The sequence below is a fragment of the Macrosteles quadrilineatus genome, unplaced genomic scaffold (genome assembly GCF_028750875.1).
Source record: "Macrosteles quadrilineatus isolate MER2022 unplaced genomic scaffold, UCM_ALF_1.0 Scaffold_3__2_contigs__length_128488019, whole genome shotgun sequence".
Taxonomy (NCBI): domain Eukaryota; kingdom Metazoa; phylum Arthropoda; class Insecta; order Hemiptera; family Cicadellidae; genus Macrosteles; species Macrosteles quadrilineatus.
Window position 1 is genome coordinate 26,168,058 of NW_026542596.1, and position 20,746 is coordinate 26,188,803.

The 20,746-nt window shown below is 36.7% G+C and overlaps 2 protein-coding genes across 2 annotated transcripts in view; both read right to left on the minus strand.

Annotated features, from left to right (window-relative positions):
* Positions 1-20,746, minus strand: part of LOC128988592 (reversion-inducing cysteine-rich protein with Kazal motifs) — a 113,752-nt gene that overhangs the window by 62,571 nt on the left and 30,435 nt on the right. The gene's annotated exons all lie outside the window — the stretch shown is intronic.
* LOC128988593 (uncharacterized) lies at positions 13,666-16,032 on the minus strand. Its single transcript, XM_054410013.1, has 2 exons — positions 14,917-16,032; positions 13,666-14,572 (listed from the first exon to the last, which is right to left on the minus strand). Exons 1-2 carry the CDS (start codon positions 15,873-15,875, stop codon positions 13,702-13,704), a joined length of 1,830 nt encoding a protein of 609 aa, XP_054265988.1. The 5' UTR covers positions 15,876-16,032; the 3' UTR covers positions 13,666-13,701.

Below are 20,746 nucleotides of genomic sequence, written 5' to 3' on the forward strand. Positions count from 1 at the left end.
GGTTAAAAACTTTTGTGTAGCTGAAAATGAAAGGATGAGACAGGGAATCATTATTGTCAGCTGAAATAGGGCTCAAATATTTATAAATGATTTAGGTTCCGAAAGCGGACTATAATATCAAGTCAACTAAAGCACATTTATACACCCACCAAGTATTAAATTAAATCTATTGTGACATTAAATATCTGAAGGAATTAACTGTCTAACTAAATATTTTCTTTGCCCCAGCTCGTTTACATATATGTTTTGAATGGACCCTTTGAAAATATGATCCCAAGCTGAACATTATTAATTAAATAATGAGTTCTCCCGTATCGATATTATTAATGAACTTTATCACTGTTTATACCAGAAAATATTAAGCGAAGTAATCCACTTTGTTTACAAAAAATAACAAAGTAACGCTGATATCCTAACATATCTTTGCCTTGGAAAAATGTGTATAATTTATTATTCAAATTAGAGTTTCAGCCAGGTATCTCTAGTAGATACAAAACTGAATAGAAACTGTAAATACAATTCAGTGATGTTTAAAAATTCAGTTAAAAACATTTCTAAAAGCAGGTGTTAGTAGAAACTGAGTTATGAATATTAAATCAGTCTTGTTAGATATATATTTTACGATTCTAGTAGTAAAGGGTTCCTTATTGTTCTAGAAGCATTACTATTTCAATTTATAGGTCAAAATAGGGCGTTTGTAATTAGTTTTAAATCCGTAATTACAATTTATATAATACTGTAGAAGAACTATTGGAAGAAAAGCTCTCATTGGTGTTTTTATTAAAGGTTAATTTATACAAATTTTTTGAACACGCAATCGTTGTCGTTTCATTCAAATGGCAATCTAATTTTAAGGATTGATTTTAGCAATTAGGATTACGTATTCGTCCTGTTAATGTAAAACATTAATACAGTTAATATTAAAGAACAAATTTTCGTACATATTATTAAACTGATGGAAATGTAAGAATTGCAAAGCGAATGTTAACTAACCAAAATGGGGAAGAGTTATTTAGTTTCTGATTTGGATGTTTTGAAAATATAAATAATCAATAAATCAATAGGCATTCTCAGCCTACATCATACAATATTGTTAAACTTTACTAGACAAGAAGGCAATCCAAGCTGCAGAGATATCCCATCTAAGACCTCTTAAGCGTAATACTTGGCAAAACACTTCTCTAATCTCAAGAGGACTGGACGATGGCCAATATTTTACTTGAGTGTCGACTTGGAAAATAAATCTTTAAATACTTTTTAACAAACAGTCAGTAAAACGTTCAATTAAAGTTACAAGTCCTTATAACCATGTTATACGTGTCTCAGGTTTCAAACGCAATTTCTTGAAAGGAAGTGTTCGTTTGATACATACCTAAATTATTTGTCAGGATTTTTAATCATTTGCCATCTCAATATGATATAGACAACTGGATTTAGAGTCGTCACATACTGTATAACATGGGTTGTTTAAGACTAGAAATTTATACAAAAACTTTTGATAATAAAATTAAGGTATTATGGTTTTCCTAAATCAAACTATTTTACCCAAACGAATACCTAAACTAGAAACATACGAGTATGTTCGTTATTTTGTTTAAACTGTTGGTTGTATTCCCTTTATTAAATTAATACGGGAAAAATATTTTGCAGAATCTACGTGTGCAACCAAGAATGTAATAAATAAATCTGGCAGCCAGACCTACTCATATGAGCTCCTAGCTACCAGGATAAACCAACGCGACGGATTTGAGGAATAAAAAAAAAAACTTATGTTCGGTATTGACAAACATGATAAAATGTGTAAAAAACGCCACCTTATCAATGAGGATCGCAGCAGATTCATGCATAAATACCCCAGTATATAAACACTCGATAAAACCCCTACAAAGTTGCTCTTTAAAAAACGCAAAAATTATTTTTTTAAGCACCAAATTCAAGGGTAAAATTTTAAGTAATTTATAAACGTAAGACCATAGTTAGATATTTTTTAAATTTTCAAATGAGTTAGCGAAAAGTGGCTTCGATAATCAAGTCATATTTCCAAGAACTTCCAAGGCCTTCAAGAACCTAATTCCAAACTTTAGTCTAATCCTTTCGCTGGATTTCGTGATAAAATTTACAAAACCGCACACAAACAAACAAACAGACGACGCACGTATTATTGACAACTGAACATTCAATAAACAGAAATCCTCTCCAATTTTTTTAGAATATAGCTTTTCCAGTCTGACAATTCACCAATATGTAAATATCTTGTGGGTAACGTCCAATGAGTCATTAAAAATTAGTTTGTGTCTGACTATTAAAACCATGCTATAATATACTTGAATAAATCTTGTATATTGAAATATTAATCTAGATGTTATCCTTAAGAGTGAGCACTTCTGGGATTCCAAACATAAATTGGCAGCTGAAGTTCACTGAAGCTGAACACTTTTGTGAAGCTTCTGATTAAACGTCTATTCATAGAATACTCATACATACAATATTTTATAGGCAAAATAAATCAAGAGTGAATGTAAACTGTTATAAATGTTTTTAAGTAATCGTTTATTAAAAGTTTAAAACAGCAACTAAAATTATTACGTAACATAAACTATCTAGGCTTTAGATTAAATTAATAATTTGATGCCTTTAACATTCCGGGATGTTAAGAAACATCTTTAACACCTCGGTTAAGCTTTAACATTAAATTCGTACAGCGAAAAAAATGGTTACGGATAAAACACTTTGTAACTGCTATTGATCTATTGATAACATATGACTCCGGTCATCAGCAGGTTTATAAAAAACTGGTGATATACAAACTTTAAATACCGGGGAATAGCCCTGTCTATTTTCTACAAGATGGAGCGCCACCACACCACAGTTTGCGTGTGCGAGAAGCGCTGGATACTTGTTTCGACGATAGGAGGTAGGAAGGGAAGGGTCCATCCAATAAGGCCTTTTAGGAGTTCAGATATGACCTCTCTGGACTCTTTCCTTTGGGGGGTGGTAAAAAATGATGCCTACTCAGTGTGGATTCGGGATCTGAATCACATCCAAAAGAGAATAGGTGTAATGGGTCAAAATTATAGAGGGGTTAAGTTTTTATATTTATTATTTAATTATTAGTAGGCCTATTCCATACCTGGTTGGTGATAGTGGTAAACCTATCATGGTAAGGTAAATAGGCTGTTCTAGGCCTATCCTAGGGTTGAAGTAGGGATAACCTCACTTTTGGCAAAATCACTAAAGACACTATTTTGAGATTCACAAGTCACAGTATTGCATCGTTGTGTACAAAACGAGTGATAAACCGTTTCCGGGTAACCCCCATACCTAATATACACCTTTGGGAAGTACGGTCAAAGTTGTTGTTTAGGTTAGGGTGGTGAACCGCGATCACGAATACAATATCACGTACATAACATGCATACACTTTGTCGGACCCTAAGCTACACGTCACGGGTGGAAATTATACTTTTTGTTTAAACCAGCAATGATATTAAAGTTCTGCGTATAATTTCACAGTCGGCGCAGGTGCATAACAACATTAACAACATAACCTGTACTACTAGTCGGCTGTCTTGGCGTTGTGTTGTGACAGCGCCAAGTTTGAACTCGTGACGTCACCGATCAGCTGGGAAGTGAATCAGCTGATTCCCCATCCCTAGAGGATTAGGGAGGGGGAAGTAGTGGAGATCCCTTGTGGGCTAGGGATGCGACGGCATTCTAATTCTGCGATTTCCAGCGTTAGGACGTTACATAGTTCTCAGTAGTGATTTTGCCGCTAAAGTGAATTTACGTAGTGCAAAGAGTGTGTTAGTGAAGATCCCTGGAGTTTACAGGTAATTCGCCGGTATTATCTTAATAGTGTGTACTATTATTTTTCATTATTTAGCGATAAACCCTCACGTTTGTCTAGAATCCTTTATTGGGTGTTAGAACCTGTTGAAGACCGTGTTAGCGTATGCTAGGGCTCGCACGGGATTTGTTAAAGATTCAATAAGATACGTATAAATACATCGTTTAATATTGTGTTTACAATATATATTGAGGGTGACGGGGTTATAACGGATATTTTGCCGGGATATACAGTAGGTGTTGAACTGCTGCGGCAAAGCGGGCAAAGTTGAACCCGTCTCTGCAGGTCGTGCAAACACGAGGTCGGGTGGAGCACGCTAAGTATATTCAGAAGAAATATTCTAAGTGTTGAGGTTGACGAAACTGCAACATTAAATTGTTTCAAAATTTCGTTGAATGGTTTTTCATTATTTTTAAATTTAATTTAATTAGCTGTTCCCAGGTGTGAACGATGATGATGGTACAGTAGCGTTGTTGGTTACCGGTACTGAGTTCACACCTGATTCACACTACATTTTTGCGTATATACAAATCTGTACCTGTGCTAGGTTGTTAAGTTAATTAAATAAATTATTTTTATCTGAACCCTGGAAACTTCCCAGCACGCCGACTTGAGCGATCCGCTGGCGAGAGTTGGTGACGTCTTTCCCGCTTTAACTACGGAATAGCGCATATATTCCGAGCGGGAAAAACGGCACGTTACATAGTCGCATAATATGTTGGTGCAACATCCCCTAAATTACTGACCAATACCTGGGAAGAGGTCAAATTTCGCTTAGATTTATGCCGGGCCACTAATGGTGCTCATATAAAGTTATACTAAGTTTATAATAAAACTTGAGAGTTTAAGCTTTAAATACGTATATAAAACATTAAACATAGTCTCTTATTTGGTATCAGCATTTGCCTTTAAAATGTTTCAGTTCTTTTTCGGACACCCGGTATTTCACTTTCGACAATAAAAACTGATCAATTTAGTCAAGTACTTTCAAACGATTAAAGAAACACGGCCATTTAAAGGAGCTTGAGTAAATCCTTCTGCACTTACAGATATTGTACAGGTTTTATACCTCTGTTAAGTGTTAACGGCTACATACCTTCAGTGTTCTGTCTGTGTCTATATTATAATGTCTAGCATTCACATGCATTTGTATGAATATGTAGGTACAGTACATGTTTTCTGATTTTCTTTAAAACCTTTTTAAATAATTTAATGTATTTGACAAATGATGGTCCTATCAAGCTATACTATTTTGGAACTAATTTAATTACAAATTACTCTTTTATCGAGGATATGGTATTGTCTTAAGTAATGAGGAATAAGAAATCACAAATCAATTCTGAATGATAAAAAGTTACAAGATTAATATGAGATTATAACAACATTAAGAAGAATTAGTTATACCATAGATAAATCATACACATACCTAAATGTGCTACGCTTACATTTTATGAATATTTGACATTTCCTTTCAAAGCTTTTTTTTAGAATGTAAGCTAAATTCTTTCTAAATTTCCCAACAAAAGGACATTCAAAAGGGCATAACAACATTAGGCATTTAAGAACCTGAATACTAATCTATGTCTTAGTTTTAAGTAATTGGCAAAACCAAAATTGGCCTAGTTACAACTTTAGATAAGTATCCTTGAAACGAATGGTTTGGTTAGTTACCAGAAAACAAAATCGTCTGCTCTAATAATTCGTACCTTGCTTAAAATCTATTTAAGCGTTGTAACTATTCCAATGTAGTAATCAATGCTGAATGAATCACGACATATTAGCAAGTAAATACATTTCGTCGTTTTTTATGGCACTAATTCATATGCTGGTTTTATAGGATGATTTAGAGAGTTAGCAAGTTAATTCTAGCTCGCGCTCAGTACATTAAAATGAATTAGTTATCAATGTAAATGCCAAATAAACTTTTCTCATTAACTAGCAGCAATGATTAACTAGACATCATAAATACGAACGAATGCATTAAACAAGTTTTTAAATAAGTTAATAATATGCGATAAATATGTAACCGTTTGGTTATGCGATTACAGTTTAAAGTTTTAACTTTTTCGTTTTAAATTTACTTTATATGGTTTAAATACTGGTACGATTTCAATTTACAGAAACTATATACATACTTTAATACACTTTGAAATAGTATATTTCATACCTAGGACCGAAAATGAGGTTTTGCCGGTTATTTAAAATGATCGAGAGCTGCAAAACCATTTCGGTACGTGGTACGAACGCTATTTTTCACCACACTATACCCTATTACCATTATTCACTACAATAATAATGCACACTGATAGTCAACTCTACAACTTTGAAGCTATGTAAAAAATTAATTTGAGGAATCAGTAAAAATAATAATAAATAGTTGCTAGGCAGCGGTGACAATAAAACAATTCTATTGCACCTGATTGTGTATTTAATATGCATTCATGTTTTAAGAAAGTAAGCAGGGAGCTGATTTTGCGGCCCTAGGGATGTAAAATCCTGCTCGGTCCCCAAATGACGATGACAGCTGGCATGGCCAGCAAAACGTAACTTTCAGCCATCAATTAACGTATGTAAAACAGCTAAAAACATCATAGTGTGGTAAAATAGTATATTTCGTACCTAGGGCCGAAAATGAGGTTTTGCCGGCTCGAGATAGCTTTTAAGTTCGAGACGAAGTCGAGAACTTAAATCGATCGAGAGCTGCAAAACCATTTCGGTCCGTGGTACGAACGCTATTTTTCACCACACTATACCCTATTACAACTATTCACCACTATTATAATGCACACTGATAGTAAACACAACTACAACTTTAAGGTTATGTGAAGAAATAATTTGAGGAATCAGCAAAAATAAAAATAAATAGTTGCTAGGCAACGGTGAAAATAACACAATTCTATTGCAATGGTATAGATTTTGATTGTGTATTTAAAATGCATTCATGTTTTAAGTAAGTAAGCGGACAGCTGATTTTGCGGCCCCGGCCTGTAAAAACCTGCTCGGTCCCCAAATTACGATGACAACTGGCATGGCCAGCAAAACGTAACTTTCAGCCACAAATTAACGTATATAACACAGCCAAAAACATCATAGTGTGGTGAAAAAGTTATTTCATTCTGCAAAAAGTGGTTTACTTTAGTAATAAAGCTGTTTAGTTGTGTGAATATTTTAAAACCCATTACAAAGATAAATTTACAAAACCTTATGCCTCAAAAATGTCGAAGTCCGATGTGATATAAATGATGTTTGTTTAAACATCGGTTGAGGAAGGTGCTACCACATTATACATGAATCCACTCAGTTCCGTTAGTTACGCTGTAGTTGCCAGAGCGCTTTCCAATCTCTTTATGGAGTTTGGACCGTTTCCAATAATCGCGACCGAAAGTAGCCGGCTAGAACCTCTTCTTTACATATTTTATGGCTCGTATTCAAACATTTAACTCTACCTCAACTCCTATCTTATGTCTGAGTTGAATGTATACAGGATATTGATCATTAAGGCAGTAATTGTTGTTAAGGAATTATGTAAACGTACAATTTATTATTTTTATGTGTTCTATTTTTTGTCAATATATTTACACGTTTTTGTGTGTAATGATACAGTGGTTCAGACATGATTAAAAGCTGTAGAATGCTTTGGTATAGGTCTGGACACAGGATGCACTACAGTAAAATGCATAACTCAGGAGGAGGACCGAACAACAATTTAAGATTACTGGGGAACTTTGAAAATGTCTTGGATAGTTTTCTCCCAACTAAGACATTACTTCTTATAAATTATGTTTACCTGTAAAAAAAAACTACATTTTCCAAAAGAATATAAGTTTTGTGATATAAATCTTGAAAAGATCGTAGTTTATGAGGTTTTAAACAGTCTCTTGAATTATATCATATCAAACCCGCCAGCAAATGTGTAAACCAGTTTACGATTATGCAAAGCAAAGCAAAGGTTACAGCTGTGTAGGTAACCATGAAGAAGGCGACTGTAGCTAGTCGTGGACTATCAATAGTGTGCGATAAAACAAGACAAACGCGAACAATGCCAAGGCAGGAGCATATCAGGACATCCGGGCGTGGGTAGGACCTTGCCGCACAGTCGGGGGCACCACACTACTGTACCACAATACCATACCACAACACCACCAAGATACCACAATACAGGGCATCTGGGTAGGACCTTGCCGTACAGTCGGGGGCACCACACTGTACCACAATACCACACCACAACACTACCAAGATACCACAATACAGGACATCTGGGTAGGACATTGCCGCACAGTCGGGGGCACCACACTACTGTACCACAATACCATACCACAACACCACCAAGATACCACAATACAGGGCATCTGGGTAGGACCTTGCCGTACAGTCGGGGGCACCACACTGTACCACAATACCACACCACAACACTACCAAGATACCACAATACAGGACATCTGGGTAGGACATTGCCGCACAGTCGGGGGCACCACACTGTACCACAATACCACACCACAACACTACCAAGATACCACAATACAGGACATCTGGGTAGGACATTGCCGCACAGTCGGGGGCACCACACTGTACCACAATACCACACCACAACACTACCAAGATACCACAATACAGGGCATCTGGGTAGGACATTGCCGCACAGTCGGGGGCACCACACTGTACCACAATACCACACCACAACACTACCAAGATACCACAATACAGGACATCTGGGTAGGGCATTGCCGCACAGTCGGGGGCACCACACTGTACCACAATACCACACAACAACACTACTAAGATACCACAATACAGGGCATCTGGGCAGGACCTTGCCGTACAGTCGGGGGCACTACACTACTGTACCACAATACCACACCACAACACTACCAAGATACCACAATACAGGGCATCTGGGCAGGACCTTGCCGTACAGTCGGGGGCACTACACTACTGTACCACAATACCACACCACAACACTACCAAGATACCACAATACAGGACGTCTGGGCAGGACCTTGCCGTACAGTCGGGGGCACTACACTACTGTACCACAATACCACACCACAACACTACCAAGATACCACAATACAGGGCATCTGGGTAGGACATTGCCGCACAGTCGGGGGCACCACACTGTACCACAATACCACACCACAACACTACCAAGATACCACAATACAGGACATCTGGGTAGGGCATTGCCGCACAGTCGGGGGCACCACACTGTACCACAATACCACACCACAACACTACCAAGATACCACAATACAGGACGTCTGGGCAGGACCTTGCTGTACAGTCGGGGGCACCACAGCACAATACCACACAACAACACTACTAAGATACCACAATACAGGGCATCTGGGCAGGACCTTGCCGTACAGTCGGGGGCACTACACTACTGTACCACAATACCACACCACAACACTACCAAGATACCACAATACAGGACGTCTGGGCAGGACCTTGCCGCACAGTTGGGGGCACTACACTACTGTACCACAATACAGGGCATCTGGGCAGGACCTTGCCGTACAGTCGGGGGCACTACACTACTGTACCACAATACCACACCACAACACTACCAAGATACCACAATACAGGACGTCTGGGCAGGACCTTGCCGCACAGTCGGGGGCACCACACTGTACCACAATACCACACCACAACACTACTAAGATACCACAATACAGGGCATCTGGGTAGGGCATTGCCGCACAGTCGGGGGCACCACACTGTACCACAATACCACACCACAACACTACCAAGATACCACAATACAGGACGTCTGGGCAGGACCTTGCCGCACAGTCGGGGGCACCACACTGTACCACAATACCACACCACAACACTACTAAGATACCACAATACAGGGCATCTGGGTAGGGCATTGCCGCACAGTCGGGGGCACCACACTCTACCACAATACCACACCACAACACTACCAAGATACCACAATACAGGACGTCTGGGCAGGACCTTGCCGTACAGTCGGGGCACCACACTACTGTACCACAATACCACACCACAACACTACCAAGATACCACAATACAGGGCATCTGGGCAGGACCTTGCCGTACAGTCGGGGCACCACATTACTGTACCACAATACTACACCACAACACCACCAAGATACCACAATACAGGGCATCTGGGCAGGACCTTGCCGCACAGTCGGGGGCACCACATTACTGTATTACAATCACACCACAACACTACCAAGATACCACAATACAGGGCATCTGGGCAGGACCTTGCCGCACAGTCGGGGGCACCACACTACTGTACCACAATCACACCACAACACTACCAAGATACCACAATACAGAGCATCTGGGCAGGACCTTGCCGCACAGTCGGGGGCACCACACTGCTGTACCACAATCACAACACTACCAAGATACCACAATACAGAGCATCTGGGCAGGACCTTGCCGCACAGTCGGGGGCACCACACTGCTGTACCACAATCACACCACAACACTACCAAGATACCACAATACAGAGCATCTGGGCAGGACCTTGCCGCACAGTCGGGGGCACCACACTAGGCCTACTGTACCACAATACCACACCACAACACTACCAAGATACCACAATACAGGGCATCTGGGTAGGACCTTGCCGCACAGTTGGGGGCACCACACTACTGTACCACAATACCACACCACAACACTACCAAGACAGATATGGGTAGAACTTTACTACACAGTTGGGGGTACCACACATAATACCACAACGTTACTCTCTATCAAGATACCACAATACAAGATATCTGGGTAGGACCTTGCCGCAAAGTCTGGGGCACCATAGTGTTGTACAACAATCTACACCACTACACTACCATACTATCATGGTACCACAATATCAGGACATCTAGCCAGGGAGCCTGACCTACAGTTGGAGGCATTGGATTACTGATCTTACTATTATGGTACCACGATATGAGGATATGGACCTAGCTGCACAGTCGGGGCAACACACTACCACAAAACCATGGTACATCAAGCAATCGGGTAAACACACCACCAAACCACACTATAATATGGACGTTTGGGGATGTATCCTGCAACACAGGAGGGGGGGGGGTATCATCATACACAATTCTACCAAACCACCATGGCGACACATATCAGTTTATCTTGGTTTAGACTTCACTTAAATGCTATCATTTGCTCCATATATTTTACCATATTTATACCAAACAATGCCAATATATTTCATCATCAACAAAATATCTAGTTTCCTTTATCAAACAATAATATTGAACAGAGAAAGAAATGTGTCAGGTTTTTGACAGTATTATCAAAAATACTTCTGACTCAGGGACTTTCTAGAATGATAACCTGCAACAGTAAAAAGATAACAATATAATACAAATGGATATAATTCTTGTAATTAGTTTAAGTAATTTTCTACATACAGTTTTTAACCCTGTTTTTACAGAATTCAAACTCTCACAGAATATATATTTTTTTTTTTCAAGCGTTAACCTGCAGCAGTAAAAATATTATACACGTAAAATATTAAAATAATAGTATTAAAATAGTAAAAATATTAAAAATGAACGTCAAAAGGTTATTCTACATTAAATGAACCTTTCATAGACTAATTACTGAAATGTACACTGACAAATTAACCACAAAGAAACTAAAAGAACAACTTACTGTAATAATAGCCTCTATTTTCGATACCAAAGTATCCAAAAGCATATAAGTTGTGAGATATAAATCTTGAAAATATCGTAGATTATGAGGTTTTTCTCTTTTTTTATTACTTTTACCTTAAAAATTTTCGTATTAACGAAAGTGTTTACAGGCTTAATACAAGGGGAACATTTTCAATTCCCTTCACAAGCAGATAACGGGAGCGCCTCAGTAACCTCATTGTGAGTAGGGCAATAAATTTCAGCATTTTCGTCACTCCAACGGTTCCTTAAAGTACAAGCTACCTTACACACAAACACTTTAGCTTAAGGGTTTTTGGTCGCAAATTTTCATGTCTGATTTTATGATGCTTTATCTTCACATGGTGCTAAATAGTCCAGTAAATAGAAACAAAAAAGGGGGGTTAACTTACAAACGGTCCGGTAAGTCTAAATTTTTTATATGTTGTCTAGGAAGGTAAGTAGGTGTTAAAACCGCAAAATGCACAATTCTACCCCCTCCGCGCCCGCCGCCATATTGAAAAATCGAAAAAATCGGTACTTTCTAGAGATTTTCGCCTATATCTCCGTTTTGGTGCATTTTAGCGAAAAATATGTAATTGCAATGTTGTAGACAATTAAATTTCCTATAATTTAAGTATAACAATTTGGTTCTAAGACTTATGGATACGAAAATATTTAAATTATTTTACAATAAAACGTAATTTCTTTTTGTTATTTTGCCAAATCCCTTTCTTTAGATATCTGCAATTCAGTAATGAAATATTCTAGGATAACAAGTATCCCAATCAAATGTATAGAGCATTTAATTACCTACAAAATGCTTCTATTCTTTAGGCCAACCGGTATTTGACCTTATTTTACAGTATTTGATCTTATTTTTTTTTTATAAATGAATCTTTAAAAATTTACTTGCTGTGTAGGTGGGTTGTTTTAAATTTAACACCTCCTCTCACCAGTGTATATTTGTAAGAGAAGAATATAGTACTTGCATAATGAGCATTGCACTGTTACATGTAGTAAGTACAGTAAGTAGGGTTTCATTAACTGAAAATTAAACCGAAAACTGAAAGTTAATTTGTTAATTTTCAGGTCACAAAAGCGAACAAATAGACCCATTCTTTTAGTTTGTTTTGTTCGTTTTTCAGCCTCACGACAAACACCTAACAGCACCAGATATCCATTGAATATTCAAAGTGGTTAAAATAATATGTCTAAAGATATCTAAATGTAATTAAATATATTTTTAAAATATCTTATCTAAGAAATCTGTAAAATATCTTTTAAAATATTTTATAGATATTTAATGGATATTAAAAGTTTCACAGATATTTATATAATGTTTAGATGCAATATCCTACAAATGTTGTACATATATTCAGTACTAGATATCTACGAACAGATATCCTGTAAATATCAATCCTACATTGACGATTGGATATTGATTATAAAGACGATAAATGCTGATAAGTGCATTATTGTTTCATCTAGAATATTTAAGGGCGTTTGGACGCGAGCAGACACTCACAGTTGAGATGCCGTAGTTCCCAGAGTCGCCACGCGGCGCGCTGGGGGCACCGTTCGGAGGCTGCTGGAACTGTGTGTGTTAGCTGGGGGTGGGATGGGTGGGTGGAAGGGGGGAGTAGGGACGGCCGCACCAACGCCACAACCACACCACACCACTCACCACTCACCAGTCACTAGTCCGTCCCTTGTACCTGAGTGCTCGCAACTACACAAGGCTCTCGCGGCACATGCAGCACCATTAGCCAAGCGAGATAAAAGTTAAAATTGGCAGCCAACGTAAACTCTGTATAGACATTTTTCCAATTGGTCATTATTTATATTATTAGTTTGAAGAACATGCATTATGGTTTTAAGTTAGGCCTATGTTCATTTTTAAAAGTAAATAAGATGTTCTCTCATTTATAACAATTAAACACTATAAGAATGAATGAAGGTGTTACTAAACATTGTAAGTGAATGCAGTAGTGAAAGCAGTAAATATTTTTTCATTGATGTTAAACATAACCAATGAGTTAAACCCAGAATAAACTACTGTATTTGCTAATGTTTGATTAAGGTTTACAATAAAATATAGTAAATTTAGAATTCACAAGGGAAATGTATTTCACCAAAAATAAACATTAAGATTGGTGATATTTTTTATAATGAAAACTTTAAAAAAGTCACAAACTTGAAGGCCTAATTAACTTTTTTTCGTTTTTCCTGGGCCATGATTATGTAGTCAGGGTCTCTAACTCTCATTTCCCTTGCAATTCTGCTGTCCGCAATTTCAGGCAACATGCAGTCCATGTAAAATCTTTTCAGTTTAGGAAGCATTACTTGACGCCATAACTCACTATCAATATAGATCCTTTCGATAAACAATTGTTTAATCGCCGTATACACAATCAGATCACACCACTTCCTCCCAGTCACATTTAGCTGTCCCTGAATTTGAAAAAAATAATTGTGCCTTTTCTTAAGACTAATTATTTCCTCCTTGTTTATTTCTAAGCAGAGGGTTTTCTTTTCTTTTACACATTCTACCAAAGGAGCCTTCACTGAAGGTAAACATTTCACCTCAACGAGTCCTTCGTCGCCAACTAATCCGTCCGGCGAAGCGCCCAAAAATGGATATGCGTTATCAATAAATAGGCCGCATTCTTTGACAACAACATTGTGCTCTTCCTCGTATTTAGATATGGCTTCTTTTTCATGGAGTCTTCCAAAAACAACTGCTGCACTGTTCAGGTTTTTGGGATATAGCAGGTTCTTGACCAGGTTGTGGCACGGTGTATGGTCTTTCCGTTTTACGATTTGCCCAAATTTCGAAGCAGTTAACCTATTTTTTCTTTTTTCCTCCCAAAGGCTGTTGTTGTGTTGTCCAATTGTATCCTGCTCAAGTTTTTCACTTTCTCTAGCATCCAGCTCCAGCAGTTCTAGAACACTTTTCTTTTTTATCTCTAGTTCCTCTTCAGACACATCTGGTTCCGTAGCACTCGGTCCGTAGTTCTTATCATAGGAGTTCATTTGGGATGATTTCCTTTTTTTTGGCTTCTCAACTGAGTACCTGAAACAGATTAAATATATATTTATAGCTACAGAATTATTAGACGTATACGTTAGTTTTTTTTTATTATTAATTACAACAAAGTTATATTGTCATAAATAGGGTACTATACAAGACAAATACTGGTTTTGTTTGCAATAAAATTTACTAGATAAAATTTTGTTGGTTTAACAAAGTATAATTTATTTTTAAAATGCTTTTGAATTGGTTATATTTGTATTCAATTGGAAATTGATGTTGCTCAATGAATTGTTGAAAAAATATATATTGCATGTTGAAAGTATTGGAAGATAATCGAACCTCGAACACATGAGATACATTTTACGTATATATTTTGAACATACCTTAATGCCCTTCTGGCACGTGTGCGTTCTCTAGCTAGGATCTTCCTCTTGAAATTCCCACCCGGGCTTCGGCCTTGAAACCTCTTCCAGGGACTGAGATGCCAACTGGGTCCTTTAGTATGGCTAAGGCCAGCGGCAAAACACCTGCGCTTGTATGAGCCTCTCGCGGTGAAATTAATCCTTTTGCCTCCGATAAACTTAGAGACCAACCCCATATATCGTTCCGCAGCATTGGTCGTTTCATTCAGTACTAAGGTCTCTGCTTTTCTTTCAAGTTTGTCGACCAGCTTCCTTATTTCTGTAATAAAGTCAGGGTCTAGTTTATTTAACATGTTTTCCTCTTCATCTGACTGATTAACACAATATGTTTGTCTGCAGACACTATGATCTCCAAACACATGGTTCGGAGCATTCTTCAAATCTTGCCTTAATAAGGCGATGTCCTGCAAACTTCTCGTGGGGCCAGCATGTTTGATTGCCGCTCTGACCCCTTTCACTAATCGCTCCAGCCGAGTGATTGTTTTCCCTTCAGGAACCGAGGTTAAAATCTTCCGCGATTCCAGAGGGAATTTCGTGTTTGTACATAATTTATGAAGACCGTCACTTAGACATCTTGTCATGTGATTGGCACATTCCACTTTCGTTACAAATCGCCCATATCTACACTTCTCTTGTATCCTGGCAAATACACTGCTATCGCCGTCTCCGATATAATGTTTATACACCAAACCATATTCAGCCTCACTTTGTCTAAATGCCTCTACAATTACATTGCTCTCCATGCCTGTTGATGGACCATTGTAATTTAAAAAACATTCATGAGGCGGCGTTTCTTTTTTAGCAGTTTTTGCTTTGGTGCATACATAACAAAATTTGTTTCTAACACCTAAAAACAATATTTTCTTTGTTTCGGCACCAATAACGATTCCCTGAAATATAAGGAAAATATTAGTTAACATTATACAAAGCAATAAACCCAAAACTCAGAATACAACAAGGTAGCCTACTGAAATGAAAATATAACAAGTATAATACAACCTCAGCAGTAGATTCTAAATTTAAATGAAATGCTTAGAAAATAAACTAGACGGAAGTTTGTAAAATGTAATTGTAATTTTTTTAAATTTAAAGTTACAAATTATGCAGTACTCTAGTTTTGGTTGTTATTTCAGCTTCAATTTTAAGAAAATGACAGTCAGTATATACTTCAAATCACCAATGTTTTTGGTTCTGGAAGTAACGTTCATCTCTGTGGTAAATTTCAAATTACAGTAGAGGTTTGACAACAGATTAAAATATCACTGTTAATATAACGTTTATACGTTCACTGGTTTTTGGCCTTTATCCAATTTATTTTTAGTTTGAATGGTTACCGACCGTTAAAGTGGCCCAAAATGGGTTTGAAAGTTTATGACAAACTTATAGGTGATAGAGATAGGAAATTGTTTATTTTTGTTTTGCAGTGTTAACATACCACGCCTGATGAAGAGTTCATCCCGTGTCCATATGACCGTTTGGCCCAACCGCCATCACCAATCACAGTAATGAACGGTACACCATTTAAATAGTTTCCCTTTTCTATAGCGATTTGCTTTTCCTGCTCAGCGTTTTCTTTCATTTTTTTGATCATTTCCTCTTCCCAAACCTACAAAATATAAAAGAAAACATTGAACAGTCAAGAACAGTAGCTAGTTAGACGTGGTATAACACCTGACATGGTATCAAGGACAAGGCATGGTATTATGTGTATCCATATATTGAAGCAATGAAACAGAACTGTTGCACATAGACAAATAAAAATTACTTTAATATAATGGATAAAACCCGGATATATTAAAACGGCTAGCATGAAGGTTATTGAAGGTAATATTATTCATTTATAAGCATAGAGAAATATAAATACATTTAAGTAGCCTGTACATATTAGCCTAACACATTTCTATTAGCTCTAATTACTGTAACCAAACGGCTCTTAATTTAATCAATTAAGTTATTGTATAGAAAGTAAACATTTTCCACAATAAGCAATAAAACAAAGATATGTAATATTAAAGTTTCATTACTTTTTAAAGACTTTTACTCACCTTTCCAATTTTATTTTCATGAGCCCTAAATTTCTTCGCCGACATTGCAGGTACATCTAATATACTCAATAATTCGGTTGCTTGAGAGTGGCCTATGCCTACCGATAGAGATCCCCAAACAAGAGCATCGTTTGCCTCATTTTTATTGGTATCAGGTTCACTGGTAACTGTAAATTCTTTATCACAGTTATCACAATGGTAAACAAACTTTGAAAAAAGGCCATTAACAATCTCACGATCCAGTCTATATCTACCCATTGTGCAATGTTTTCCATGATTGGCCACTATTTCGAGTTGAAACAAAATATGGTTGATGTCCACTAGCCTTCTGCCTGAGACAACGTTCGCCTCTTCAAGCTGCTCAAATGGCACGCGCTCAACTAAAAGTTCTGCTAAATCATCACATGTACTGCCGTCATCCCCGCTACGACTAGATGTGTCTATATCCATGTCTTCATCGACAGAGGTTGTTTGGCAATTCAATGGTGTGATTGGAGCGTTTTGAACCGACCTAAAAAATTAATACATAAATTAGCTAAATTTATTCTTATACTCATACGTTATTTATTGTTTGTTTCGACCTTGAGGTTGTCTCTACGACAATATGGGAAAGACTTTGTATTAGCTCAGTTTTTAAATAACCATATATACATATTACCATACCTATACAACTATGCCTATAGTTCACCGTACCAAACTGTACTATGTGTAACAAAGAAACGAGAACTTTAACATATAAAATTAAAACCGGACCCTGTTAGGTATTTATTCAGGGGAGGTATAGATGAGCTCACGATGACAGCTGTGGGCTTCTCATTAGCTGAGGGAACACCATTACCGTAACAATACGAATTGCAGCCATCGGCCTCGGTGGTTTAGTGGTTAGCGTGACAATAATACACGATATCAGCATTCCGACACATACTTTCTCCCATAAGGTTGTAAACAACCTTTATCATGGGTAAGCGGTGAGAGTAAATATGACATTTTATAGTAAAAAATCACAAAAGTCACAATAACTGTTAAACTGTACTTTTTACGGTAATGGGATTTGTACCATTTTGTTCAGAATGTAAAGGACTATTACGTACTTAATTAAAAAAACATTTTTCGGGTAAATTTCGAGAAAATCTGATTTCCCATTATTTTATGGAAAAAAAATCATTAAAATCACAATAAAAAATATAAAAAACATGTCTGGAAATACCATGAGCATACATAGCAATTTTCATCATAACCGGACTACATGTGTGGTCTGTGGCTCTGTACACATAAAGACACACATCAGACATCACTTCGAATACTGTACCACTTTTTTTGGGTTCAGGGGGACCCAAATAGAAATACACTGAAAACTTTGACGAAAACAATACTTTCTCCATACACTACATATACGGGGAAGATATTAAAAATGTAAATTTTCCAAATACGTAAAAAAACAACAATTAAATATGATTTAATTCAAATACAACTTACCTGGATGCCACAAGACGATCAAAAATTTCCTCGCTAGTTTCTTCGGAGAGATTTGAACTATTGTTAGTAGTGTTTACATCCTCGCCCTCGCGTTTCCGTTCATGGATTCTTCTAAGCACTTTCGAGCGTTTACTGCGTTTACGTGGTTTGTATTTACTATGCGGTTTTTTGGTTCCCATCGCACCTTAACAATACTAACAATAACCACAAACAAGAGAAACAAAATTTTATTTCCTTAGTCAATGCTATAACACAATCACAAAATATAACTACAAAATACAACACACGTGACCGGTGACAGGTTGGCAGCAGGTAGCTGAGAGTAGGTAGCGCGCGGGAACCAGGGTAGGCGCGGCCGGTGCGGGGGTTGAGGAGGGAGGGGCGTGCGCCCGCGCGCCGTGAGTGCGCGTATGAGCACTGTACACACTCACATCGCACGCCACGCTGGTTTTACGTTATTTCTGTTTTCTTTCCAGTTTCAAAACGCTTAAGAATTTTCCATTGGAGTATTTTTTTATACATTCTGTACATCATTGGCTTTGTTCTGATATGTGTCTTGTCTCGATTCATTTAAAAATAAACCAGTTATCGAATTTTCAAAAAAAGGTACTTTTTTATTTATAAACGATATGGGAAATAAAATGTTTTAGCTTGTAAAGAGATATTTTTTGGAATTTTTAAGACTAGTTTGGTGAATATAGTCGAAACCGTTTTTGAGCTGGAAAGCAAACGGAGTTAGCACTTCAAAGCCCCATAACTCTCTTATTAGGCCACTTAAAAATTTCAGGTGACATTTGTTCTTACCCTTATAATGACCCTAACAATTATACTTTAAAAAAAAAAATAAAAAAAAAATTTTTTATTTTTGATCGAACACCCTTAATATTACAGTCAATATCAATTAATATTACAAACATCCAACAAATCAACAAACACTAATGAAACCAAAACTTAATTAATTGTAGTTTTTATGTGGTTATTTTGGTAGTTTAATTACATTATATTGTCTCCGTTATTCTAATCCGTGCTACGCGTTAAAAAAATCAAATCATTTTAATCAGCCCAAAGTGGATAAAAAATTGCACTAGCGATGTTTACGAGAATGACTACACTTTTCCAAAGGGAGTGTTTCATTAAAGTCAAACTATTTCAGTCAGACAGAAGGAAAGAAATGTGCATTACGGCACGTAATATATAATAACACAAGTCTCGCACGACCCAAAGTTGTGAGAAACAAAAAAAACTGTTAAGCCATTCCGTAAAAACATTATACAATTGACTTTGAATGTATGATTAAAAACCTTTTTATAATAATAATACACCTGCTTATAATAATAATAATGCAAATATTTTCTTTTTAATAAAATTCTTCAACTTATTTGAGGAAATTATATGGGTTGATCAATTTAAGGGTAAATATTAATTAATCATATTACCATTATAATAACATTACTAATGGTAATTAATTAATCTATATTCAGATATTAGTATTCTCTCCAACTCCCAGAAAAACAATTAATTTAACAACTTGATGCCTAAACAGAATCATAGTATCAAAAATATTTAAGTATTGCGACCATTGCAGCTGTTGGCTCCTCTTTAACCGCTTGAAAACTAGTAATATTAACTATCACAGGTAGCTCAGAGGTAAGGTAAGAGGTTCATAAGATGAAGGTATCAGGTTCAAAACCTGTCCGGGTATAAACAATTTTGTCTAGTTTTTTTCTTTAAAAAAATGTTTTTATGTACTATTTAATGAAAATATTCAATTGATAAATGTGCTTTTCAGACTTAATCTTTATTATTTTGTGTTTTTATGTATTTATTATATACTAGCAGAGTACCCGTCCTTCGTACGGGGTTGGCACATAAGTATAAAATGCTTATTGCAGTTATACTCAAGCTTGGTGTTTGCAATAGGGGCTATTAACATTATACTATAGTGTTACACATCTACCTACCATAGCCATATTGTTCTAGTAATTCACCTAAAATATAGAGATAAATAAATTATCAAATTCGCAAATCATCACTAATTTTTTGGAAATTAAAAACATAAACATAACTGTAAACAATCCTACTTTGACAGTTCTCATTGCGTATCACAGTTTTTTGGTTTTCATAAATGCAAAAAAATAATAGTGCTGCACCCTGTTGGTAAATCTTATAACTTTTTAATGCTTTTCATACCATGGAACCACTTTTTAGTTGAAACAGCTGACTAAATTCTTTAATTCCCTTTAAATATGAATACTCATAAGGTTAACATG

Excerpts from the sequence above, each read along its gene's own strand:
- LOC128988593 (XM_054410013.1), bottom strand. The coding sequence starts at position 15,875 with ATGTTAACTAATATTTTCCTTATATTTCAGGGAATCGTTATTGGTGCC. Across the intron at positions 14,573-14,916 it reads CGTGCCAGAAGGGCATTAAG|GTACTCAGTTGAGAAGCCAA; the intron begins GTATGTTCAAAA and ends AATCTGTTTCAG.